Genomic DNA, 12,876 nt, shown 5'->3' on the forward strand with positions numbered 1-12,876 from the left:
ACAACGGCCACATGACCGTGATTGAAAGAACTGCATAAACAATAACAGGCTACATAACAACGCATGGAACTACGTGATTATATACCCATTCCAATCGTTGTTAAATGCCTTTTTTCGTGGTAGTGTGAAGGCCTGATACAAGAACTTGAAACCTAGAAAACATGGTTTCAATATCTTCATCATCCTTCATTCTGAACATTTCATAGTGTTGTACTAGAAGGTTGGCCTTATCCTCTTTGACTTGTTAGTTTCCTTCATAAGTAGAACCCAAGGACTCAAAGATAGCCTTAGAAGTTAACTTATTAATGATCTTGATGTATTCATAATGAGGTACAACCTCTATAAGAATGTCTCTAACTCTATGATGTTTTCTAAAAATTTTCTTCTGAGCTAGTGAGAGAGTTTTCCTATCAATTACAATTCCAACACCATTAACTACTATGTAAATGACATCTTGAAGGATATCCCACAACTCATCATCAAGACCAACGATGTATGTATACATCTTGCTTTTCCACCATTCAAACTGAATAGAGTCACCATTGAATGTAGGTAGTCTAGCTGAGTAATGACTTTTCTCAGCACTACTATAGTCATAGGGTATACCATTACCACCATACACATTATTTGTTCCAGAAGAGCCATCCATCTATTATATTTTAATCTTCAGGATCATTTACTTTACCAATGTTAAGTGTTTAACACAGACTGTACTCTGATACCAATTGAAGGTGAGAAAAATACACAAGAAGGGGGGTTGAGTTATGTATAGTGAATTCTTTTTACTTCTGAAAACCAAGTTCAGAATCTGAACAAGTTCATAATTTGAACTTAGAGTTATTAGTAGTGGAATAAATAAAATTCAGAAGCAAGAAGTGAAACAACACACATAGTTATCCTGGTTCCTCCCAGAAATAGAGAGTAGTCTAATCAAACATATTACAATTTTCTCAAGGAAATTAGCAAGAGACTTCAAGTGTTCAACCACACTAGAAAGAGATTTTTGCTCAAGCACATGGGCAAGAGGCTTCCGCTGCTCAATCAAACTAGCAAGAGACTTCCACTGCTCAAGCAAACTAGCAAGAGACTTCCATTACTCAAGCAAACTAGCAAGAGACTTTCACTGCTCAAGCAAACTAGCAAGAGACTTCGTATACTCTAAACAAATATTTTAAGAGAATAGATAACAACTATACTTGATGTAAGATCAGAGGTATATTAGTGATAGAGCACACACACAAAGATTCTTAATAGAGTATTGCTGAATTTTTCACACAATATTTTTAAAAAATTAGGATTAATACTAAAATTGGAAAAATATAAGTTAATTTGCAAAATATTAAAATTTAGAAATACTTTATAAATTTTAAAACATTATCAAGACTAAATTGCAATTGTTTGAAATTTATGAAATCATTTTTTTTATAGAAATTAATTTGCAAACTTTTAAAAACATAGTGGCTGATTGATAAAATTTAAAAGAACTATAAAATTAAATTGAGATTCATTGTGTATAACACTAAAGTAATGAAATAGTTTCAAATTTTTACATTTTAAAAAATATTTGAAATTGCTCAAATTTAGTTTTTATGAATACTATGCGACTAAATGTTTGATATATGAATGATGTGTATATTTTTACTAGTATACTTTTATTAGATCTTAGGAAGGAGGGTCCATAATTGTGTGATACAAACTAATTGTCCCAGATTTCGGTGAGTAACTAACATATTATGACAAGTGACTCGAATGAAGTGTAAGGCCGCTCAAAGAATGGGTCTAGATCGTCTAAAGAAGGACTAAGCCGCCTTGTTAGGCTTGGGCTAAGATACCCCCTTCTCAATATATTGGATAAAACACATGGATACACTGACCCAAAAGACAATCAAAGTGAGGTGGAAAAATCATCAGGGAGGACATAAATTTTCCTCCTTAAGATATTGGGGGGAAATGTGGAGGAAGTGAGCTTGGCTTTCTCTGCTGTCCAGCCAGCGAAAACTCTTATAAATACCTCAGCCTTAAAACTGAGGAGGAATCTCCAAATTTTCCCAAAAACACACATTCAAAGCTCCTCATCACTTTACGCGAGTTATCCCTAAATACCGTTTAAATACCCAAAAAACACCACGAACACCCCTACAAATAAAGGCTTACTCTCATTCTACTTTTTTTGCAAGTACAGTATTCTTGCTCTTTAATTGTGTACTGAGTTCAGGGACGGAACTGTTCATAATAAAGTGTGGGCCCATGCCCCCACTAATTTTTAATTTGTCTAAACATAATGGCAAACTATACTACTAGTGTATACCATATATTATATATCATCCAATACTATTATATAAATAGTAAGTTGAAAATTGTTTCATATGACATATATCAAAAACTATTTTATCATACACATATTTTTAGTTTCTAAATTGTTTCATAAAAGTTCCTTAGGACAAGATCTATTTTTAAACATATAGTGTATCTATTTTTAAATATTCCTGAAAATATTTATGTTAATTTTCCCCCACTGATTTAGATTTTTGGCTCTGTCCCTAGATGAGTTGGCCACAATAGTTCTCTGTTGTTTGGAAATTGAGGCTAAGGATATTTTATATACAACATCCACATTCCTTAACTTAGCGATGTTCCTTTTATAAAGGACAAAGTTTTGATGGTTCTCACACCCAAAGCAAAAACTACCTCGTAGCCATAGTGGCACGAACTTTAAGTAGATCAGAACATTAGTGTCATCTGTTGGAACTTAAAGTTCTTGTCATACCCCCTTAGTCTCGATTGGGGGGAAATTATTTTGGGATGGCCAAAATATTATCACTTTGGTTGGAATTCGAGGTTAAGGGTAGTTTATATACAACACCCACACACCTGAACCCAACGAGACCCATTTTCTAAAGGATAAAGCAGTGAGAGCTCTCACATCCAAAGTAAAAAATACTTTGTAGCGGCAGTGACACAGATTTGAAGTCAACTGAAACATTTTCCCCCATTCGGGAATAATTTCTCCCTAGTCGAGGCTAAGGGGAACAATGTAAACTTTGAGTTCTCACAAACCCCCCCCCCTGGCTCTTTCCTTTAAAAAAGGCGCCTCATTGGATTGTGATGTGTGGGTGTTTTATATAAACTACCCTTAACCTTGATTACCTAGCAATGTGAGACTATTTTAGTTAGCCTATAACAGTTGCCCCCAGTCGAGGCTAAGGGGTACGATGCAAAATTTAAGTGCCCACAGACGGTGCCAATGTTCTAATCGATCTTAAGTCCACGCCTCTGTGGATACTAGCTATTTGTCTTCTTTAGGTGTGAAAACCCCCCACAGCTTTTTCTTTTAGAAAATGTGCCTCGTTGGATTGAGGTTGTGGGTGTTGTATATAAACTACCCTTAGTCTTGATTTCCATTCAACGTGGGACTATTTTTTCCATCCATGAATAGTTACCCCCTAATCGAGGCTAAGGTGCACAGCAAGAACTTTGAGTTTCCACAGACGATGTCAATGTTCTGGTCGGCCTCAAGTTCGCGTCGTTGTCTCTAAGAGGTATGGTTTGCTTTGGGTGTGACTATAAGGGTGAGAATATGCTTGGACGAGTTAGGCTTTACCAAGCCTAAGCATGACCGACTTAAAATATCAAAGCTTAAGTCTAACTTGTAGGTTTTAGGGTTGAGCCTAGCCTTTTGAATACCTGATTGACTTGTTAGCCTACTTAAAACTCTATTTCATTTGAAGATATGTAAATAAGCAATTCAAGAAATGTTTATATAGATTAAAAAATAAAAGATAAATGATAGTAAAAATTTATTTGCATTAACTTATTGGAACTTACCTAGTAGCATAAGTTTTGAGAGATTATTTGTTTACAAAAACTTATGAAAACAACTTACGACATTGTTCATAAGAAGTTTTCTAACTTATTTTCATAAAATTTTCAAGATAATTAAGTTTTATTTTTTGTATTTGAATTCAAAGTACAAAATAATAATAATAATAATAATAATAATAATAATAATAATAATAATAATAATAATAATAATAAAATTGTTCATGTTTATTTAAATAGGCCGGTATGCTTAAAAAGCTTTTTATGGCCTGAGGCCTAGCCGTATTTACCTAAATAACCTTAAAAAAAAATCCTAGACCTTTTCTATCACAAGCCCTTGTTAGTAGGTCTGATTTATTCCCACCCTTAAATGTGTGAATCCTTACGACTTTGTTCTTTAGAAAAGACACTTAGTTGAGTTAACTTGTTTGTGTGTTATATATGAACTAATCTTAGTTTTAATTCTCAAAAACAATGTGGGACTGTTTTAGTCGGTCTATAACAAATTGTAATATATTTAATCTTAAAATTAAAAGTTAAAATTTATTTGGTTTAAATTTGAAATAAATACATTTTAAGTTGAAGAGGATTAACAAAACTTTCATTGACACATATTTCAACGCATTCTCATTTAGAAATTGTTTGAATCCATCCCATGCATTTCTAGGGATCTCTTAAAAATCTCATTTTGATTATTGTCACTATGTTCTAGAAGCATTCTTATGGAGTGTATGCTTATTGTCACAAATCAGTCTTCACATCCCCCATTCTCAATTTCATATTAAAAAGAATTAAAAAAATTCCCAAAACCACTGAAACTCTTAATTTTTCATCCAAATCAAGTGCTAAGACCTACAAATTGTAAATCGTCAAACAAACTGTCATGTATGCTTAAATTTATAATCTATTAGTTATTTACATAGTTTGTAAGGATCTTGAAAACCCTATGTTAGAGGTCGTTGTTTCTATCATGCATACGTAAGGTACCTTCTAAAGCCACCCTTCAGAAAGCTGAAGAATGAAATAAATGGTAAGCTTGCAAATAAATGGAGAAGTCTTTGCACTCTATAGTCTCAAACCATGTTCATGGACATTTCCTAGACTTCTCCATAAACCTATTTACAAAGCTAAAAATTTGACAAATGTCTAGTCTTGTGTTACATAGATACCTTAGTGATCCAATGATTTACTTGTATATGGTTATATCTGCAAGCTTACCATTTATTTCATTCTTCAGCTTTATGCATGTTTTCATAGGAGTGATTACATAAATGCAATTGCTCATTTTGAAATTTTTTTGGATGTCTTATGCATATTTTTTGTGATGAACGAAAAATTCCGTTTCTTGTGTTTACAAACTTTATTGTTAGGAAATAAATTAAATTCCCTAGGTCTGACATCTCTAAAACAAAGTGATCCAAAGATTCTAGAATGGCCAAGAGTTGATTTTAGACTTGTCTAGGCTTCCTATGGTGTCTTGTTCAACAGCTTCTTGGTTGAACATCTATTGACGATATTCACAATAGTTGAGGTTGCTTCTCCTTAGGAATTGTTTGGAATTTGTCTTTCTTGAACATTCTTCTTGCCATATTCAATATGCTTATGCTTACGTTATTTCTTTCAACAATGTTATTGTGTTAAGGTGTATAAAGAGTTATTAAGTTCGTACTCCATGCTTTCTTTCTCACGTAATTGTGCAAATTCATTGATGTCTGTCTAATGAAAAGCTTTTAAATGGAAATAAAGAGAGAATAACACATAGGGGGTGTTTGTTTGATAGATACAAATTATATTTCTAGGAATGTGAGATTTGGGAATCCTACATTCCAATGTTTGTTTCAAGTATTCACAAATTATGTCCAAGAATCTTTTATTCCAAAGAATATCAATTATATATAAAAGTTCAAATATTTATTTTCATGTCAAAGGATAGGAATCTTTTATTCCTATGGGAATAAAAAATAACTAACTATAACTACCTACTTTTATATTATTTTAAAAGAATTTATTTATATTTTTAAAATTTTAAAATTATAAATAAAATAAATTTTAAAAGTATTCCAAAAAATCTTAATAACTTATCAAACAAATAGATGGAAATAAAGTTTCTGGTATTAACATTCCTAAAAATTAGATTTCTGGTATTATAATTTTAATCTCTCAAACAAACACACCCATAAACCATAGCCAAGTGAATTGTGTCAAATATATATTGATTGAGAGTGATTAACCAAGTGAACTTACATGTGTAGTTTATATATACAATTAGAAGGCAACTAACCTTAACTAAATGCATAGACCTAACTATTTTACCTTGTGTTGCAAGTTAAATTTCTCTTAACATAAATTATATAAATAATAAAAAAATAAATAAAAAATTTAATAATAAATTCTAACTATTTGACACTTAGTATATTTTATACAGAGTCTCAGTTTCGATTCATCACACTTTTTCTGCATACATATTTATGGGAATACTAGTAACAAACCCGTGCGTTTACACGGGTTCTGGTACGGGACGCGCATTTATTTCAAATATATATTTTTTTAATAAAAATTATTTGGTTACCCGTGAAAAATAATAATTAAATATATAATTAATAAAAAAATACTTTGATCAGTAACTTCATGTCCTGTTAATAATCAATATTTTGATCAATAACTTCATGTCCCGTTTCAATGTACATTCTTTTTTAAAATAATAGATGTACATTTTTGTAATATAAATTTTTTTAATTAAAATTAATAATTATTATTTGGGAAATAAATAATCAACATTAGGTAATTTCATGTCCCATTAAAAAAATATTTTGATCAGTAACTTTATGTTCCGTTAATAAAAAATATTTTGATCAGTAACTCCAAGTCCCGTTAATAATCAACATTAAGTAACTTCATGTCCCGTTAAAAAATATTTGTAAATATTAATATTCATTTTGCTCGTAATAAATGTGGATCAATAGTTAAGTTGTTCCATTTTATTAAAATTTTATTGACTCACTATAGTTTTGAACGCGCATTTGTTTGATTTAAAAACACATGCCTTTATATTTTTTGCATATAAAAATATTTGAATAGTTAATATATTTTTTCTCGTACATAAATATTATTTTTTATTTTAGCATTAATTAGAAATATATTTATTTCTCATTTATAAAAATAACATTGTTTAAAAAAATCCGGATAAACAATATTTTTTTCCTATATAAAAACATTTACATAAATAATACATTTGTTACCTTATTTTTAATTGTACGTCATATAATATTCTAAAAAAACATCAAATAACTATATATTAAAAAGAAACTAAAATTTGACTATTATAAAACATATATATATATATATATATATATATATATATATATATATATATATATATATATATATATATATATATATATATATATATATATATATATATATATATATATATATATATATATATATATATATATATATATATATATATATATATATATATATATATATATATATATATGAGGAGGGATATATTTACTCCAAGAGTAAGGGTTGCACACTTACTCCAAATCTTAACCACTGATTATCATTAATCTAACGGCTTTAATTAATTTATACATATAACACTTAAAATTATTAAAATTTATAACTGTTATAACACTTGTTTTGACTATTACTAAAAAAAAATTAATCTAAAATTTATATTGATATAAGATAGTTATGAACGTATTTAATCAAATAGGTAATCAAATTATGAACCTATTGTGTTGGGACATGAGATAAAAATAGAAGTGTGTTAGTAATAAATAAGGAGTAAGTAGAGTAGAATAATATTATTTGAAATGATGTAGACATAATGTTATATCTTAAAAAAATATTATATCTTAAATTAAAAGTTTATTCAAATTATTTTTCTTTGTTGTAAAAAAATTAATAAAAATAATATTTAATTTTTGTGTTAATTTTTTAATCTAATCAGCAGAATTAAAATATAATATTTTTTAAATATTTAAAAACAATTTTTAAGCTGATTTATAAAAACAATAGTTGTAAAGACAAAGTGAAAAAAAGTTATTTTCTTTTGTTTTTAAAAAAAAAATCATGTCTTGAATAATAAACACTATAGAGTTAGAGATTGGTATAGCAATATGTAGATATCCATAGAGTTAGAGATTGATAACTGTGCAAATTGGAAAACTAATATATTAAAAATTCAAAGAATTGTTACTTTTGAGGAGATGTAGAAGTGTTGTCATCTCTTAGCAGTAAAAAGGATGACAAAATTAAACCATGATAGACAATAGTATAAGTCATAGGGCATAACATATATCTTAAGATACATAACCCGTTATATGGTGTATTACTCTCTCATTTAAATTAATTATGATAATTATTTTATAAAAATGCTAAATACAATTATTTTTATTATTGTCTAATATCTTTTCCTTAATGGGAGAAAATTATATTCTCTAATTAATTAATTGATTTAAATTCTACAATTTGACAATATCAAATCATAAATTTATATTAAAAATATGTATAATACATATTTATTTATAGAAAAAAATTATATAAAGATGATAAATGATAGTCTAATTTATTCTGCATTTATTAAAAATCGTTTGCAATGCTAATTTAGTTATAGAAAAACGTGTGAGACAGACAAATGATAACCTCTATTAGAAATATTAAGAGAATAGTAGTACGAATTATTTGACTTAACAAAAAATCTAAATAAATATAGATTTTGAATAAGTAATTTAATATTATTAATATTATCATTTATTATTAATATGAATATCTTAACATATTATTGTACATGTAGCATACTCCAACACATTCTAGTAGATCTTTACTCTATAATATATTTTATAATTACTTTTGTCTCGAGACACACAATTTATAAACAATGTGCCTTTGATACTCATCTCAATATTTTACTTCAATGTCATTTTTACATATTTTAATTCATCGTTAAATATATTTTATATGACATAAACATATTTATATATTTATAATCAAAATAAATTCAGTAATAAAGAAAAATAAAATAATGACTAATTAATGATATTTAAGTATATTTAATTTCAGAAAAAAAATTATAGAAATCAATCAAAGGCATATTATAAATAAATGATAAAAATAAAATAAAGGGGTATTCAAAATAATATGGCTTGACTCTCTTATATTTTTTTATTCCTCAGAACAACTTTATTCATTTAGTCCTACATCTTATTCATTTAGTCCTACATCAAAATCAGAGTTTTTTTTTTCAAGGCATACAATAGAATGAAATCAACAGATAAATATGTGCTTTAAAAAAGATGATGAACATATAAATTAGTCCTGCATCAAAATCAGAGTTTTATTTTTTGCAACTCTCCATGAAATCAAATATAATATCAATAATGTTTAAAGACTTCATTTATTAGTTCCAGATCCAAAATGTAATCTTTTTTTTTAATTCGAAGAAGAAAATAGTAGATCAACAATGTTTTTTAGATTTGAAGAAAAAAGGAAGACTAAGAAAGAGTTGATGATGTTTTTTGTTGGAGTAAAAAACTTCAACAAATAAAACTTCTGCAACGAATAAAACTTCTACAATAAATTGTTGAGACTCACAGTAAGACGAAATACAATTACAAAAATATATTTGGTCTCTCTTTAAATTCATTTTCAAATTAAAAATCTGCAAGTTTATAACAAATTAATTTTATAGATCTGCATTTAAAATATAAAGTAAATATCAATATATAGCTTAAAGAAGAGAACCAAGAAAAATATGATTAGAATTTGAAAGGGAAGAAACATAATAGAAATTTAGAGAGATTTTACCTTGTTTAACAAAGAAAAAAATCTTATGACAAACTTGCAAGAATCTTAATTGCATGTTGAGATCTTGTGAAATATCTACAAAAATAAAAACAAAATTGATCAAAACAAAAATTATAAAAAAATAGGTAGATGAGAACATAAAATAATAGGAGAAATGAAAAGAGAGATGAGAGAATAAGAGAAAAGATGAGAGAGAGAGAGAGAGAGAGAGAGAGAGAGAGAGAGAGAGAGAGAGAGAGAGAGAGAGAGAGAGAGAGAGAAAGAAGAGAAAAAGTAGGAAAGAAGTGTGATGGAAGAAGACAAATAGTTTAATACTCCCTCCGTTTTTATTATAAGTCATTTTGGAAAAAATATTTGTATTTAAATATAAGTCGCTTTACAATTCCAATGAATAATTAATGCTACTTTTCCTATTATATCTTTAAATATTTATTATTCTCTCTCATTTCAATTATATAAATTTATCTTCCATATGTCATTAATGAAGGATAATTTTGTAAAAACCTTCATAATTTCTCATTTTCATACAACAATTATTATTTTTCTTAAACTGTGTGAAAAGTCTAAAACGACTTATAATAAAAAACGGAGGGAGTAATTAGATAAAAAAGTTTCTGTCAAAAAGTTAATCTATTTTGACTTTTCAAATCAATAACATGTGAACAACTTAGTAAATTGGTGAAAAAAATAAAATAAAAGAAAGGAAGTTGCAGAAGCTATCCACGTGGCAGCATAAAGAAGCAGCAGGGCATATAAGTATTTTCCACATCATTTAATTTTCTATCATCATAATAGAAATTTAGAGAGATTTTACCTTGTTTAACAAAGAAAAAAATCTTATGACAAACTTGCAAGAATCTTAATTGCATGTTGAGATCTTGTGAAATATCTACAAAAATAAAAACAAAATTGATCAAAACAAAAATTATAAAAAAATAGGTAGATGAGAACATAAAATAATAGGAGAAAATGAAAAGAGATGAGAGAATAAGAGAAAAGATGAGAGAGAGAGAGAGAGAGAGAGAGAGAGAGAGAGAGAGAGAGAAAGAAGAGAAAAAGTAGGAAAGAAGTGTGATGGAAGAAGACAAATAGTTTAATACTCCCTCCGTTTTTATTATAAGTCATTTTGGAAAAAATATTTGTATTTAATTATAAGTCGCTTTACAATTCCAATGAATAATTAATGCTACTTTTCCTATTATATCTTTAAATATTTATTATTCTCTCTCATTTCAATTATATAAATTTATCTTCCATATGTCATTAATGAAGGATAATTTTGTAAAAACCTTCATAATTTCTCATTTTCATACAACAATTATTATTTTTCTTAAACTGTGTGAAAAGTCTAAAACGACTTATAATAAAAAACGGAGGGAGTAATTAGATAAAAAAGTTTCTGTCAAAAAGTTAATCTATTTTGACTTTTCAAATCAATAACATGTGAACAACTTAGTAAATTGGTGAAAAAAATAAAATAAAAGAAAGGAAGTTGCAGAAGCTATCCACGTGGCAGCATAAAGAAGCAGCAGGGCATATAAGTATTTTCCACATCATTTAATTTTCTTATATGATAGATTTGTTTATCAATGTGTAAAAAAAAACTTATCATATAAAACTCTGTTAAACTTTTTATCTTTTTGCTACAATTTTTTTAAATGATAACTTTTAAAAATAAAATAAAATGAAAATTTATTTTGAATATTTCTCTTAAATATTATTTTTAAAAGATCCTTTAGCAAAAACATAATTTTTTTATGATTTTAAAATATTTAATCGTGAATATCTAAATAATTGAATACCATAATTATTTCTTCTTTATAAAAATATAAATTTGAAATAATTTCTACTATTTTGAATTATTTTCATACAGATTATTTTTAAATTATTAATTAAAAATAGATTTTAATTATATACGCATTATACATACATATTATGTGATTTGAATTTTTATGAATAAAAGGGAAGAAATTAATGTATAAGTTTCTCTGAATTTTATATAAATATGGGATATTCCAGACATTATACTCGGAAAATAGGAAGGAAAAAATGGAGCTTCTAAATGGGGAAAATTTTTAAGGTGGACACATACCTAAGAAATTGTTTTACACACAACCAATCACAGAATTTTAATTAATTAAAAAATAAATACTGATTTTTCTCTCTCCTTCATAATCTCAACCACCCCATGAATCCAATTAAAATCAAAATTAAAATTAAAATAAATTAAAAAAAGACTCTTTCTTATTGGTTGTGCCTAAGAATGTGGATTTAGGGTCGTGTCCATGCAAGAATTGCTCTCTAAATGGTTTGTCCCTCGGAAAAATTGACACTTCAAACATTTCATCTCTTCAACAGGTAACTCTGTATACTTAATACTTTAGTTACATGCAAATCTCTATAATTAAGCATTATTGTGGCTGATTAATAAATATTACTCGTAATTAGCAGGAAGTTCTTATAATTTGGGGGGAAGATGACAAAATATTTCCCGTGCAGATGGCCCATGAACTGAAAGAGTATGTATCCAAATCCTTCACAATAATTTGTTTGTGTCTTTTTAGAGAGGCTTAGCTTAATGCTTGAGAATATGTCATATAATTAAATTATTAATGTATTTCAGGGTAATTAGTAAGAAGGCAGGGATAAAATTGATAAAGGAGGCATCCCATGTGCCTCAAATTGAAAAGCCAAAGGAATTCAACAATATTATCCTAAATTTTTTACATTCCGGCTCATGAATACTTTCTATGAGTACGTTTCTTCATGAGTATGTTTCGCATAATTACTCCTAAATTATACCAACACATTTCACACAAATTAATAAACACACTTAATATTGTATTTGAAAGATAAATTACGTCTGATTTTATAATTATAATATTGTTCTTCATTAATTATATAATTAAAGGAAATAGAAATTAAGGTTATGTTTGTGAGTTTGGAGAGGAGGGAAGAGAAGGCTTCCAAAAATAAAATTTTAAAATAATATAGAAAAATATTTGACATTTTTTAAAAAAATGATTTTGTTTAGAATGATAAAAGAGTCATTATCATTACTAAATTTTTAATTTTCAGAATACTATAACAACCTAAAAGATATTTGAAAATTTTATGTAAACCCTTCAAAACTCTCATTCAATAGAATTTTTGAGTTCCCCCATTCTTTGGAGTTTTTGGTGTTATGAATAAACTCAAACCCTCTAAAACCCTCCTACCCAAAATCTTTTTATCCTTTTCACC

The 12,876-nt window shown here is 27.4% G+C and overlaps 1 protein-coding gene across 1 annotated transcript; it reads left to right on the forward strand.

The window, feature by feature from the left end:
• Window positions 1-2,281: 2,281 nt before the first annotated feature.
• LOC131657740 (uncharacterized) lies at window positions 2,282-12,374 on the forward strand. Its single transcript, XM_058927105.1, has 5 exons — window positions 2,282-2,302; window positions 11,653-11,701; window positions 11,945-11,991; window positions 12,085-12,152; window positions 12,257-12,374. The coding sequence occupies exons 1-5, from the start codon at window positions 2,282-2,284 to the stop codon at window positions 12,372-12,374; spliced, it is 303 nt and encodes a 100-aa protein (XP_058783088.1).
• Window positions 12,375-12,876: the final 502 nt, after the last annotated feature.

Source organism: Vicia villosa, linkage group LG3 (genome assembly GCF_029867415.1).
Source record: "Vicia villosa cultivar HV-30 ecotype Madison, WI linkage group LG3, Vvil1.0, whole genome shotgun sequence".
In the NCBI taxonomy this organism is placed as follows: Eukaryota; Viridiplantae; Streptophyta; class Magnoliopsida; order Fabales; family Fabaceae; genus Vicia; species Vicia villosa.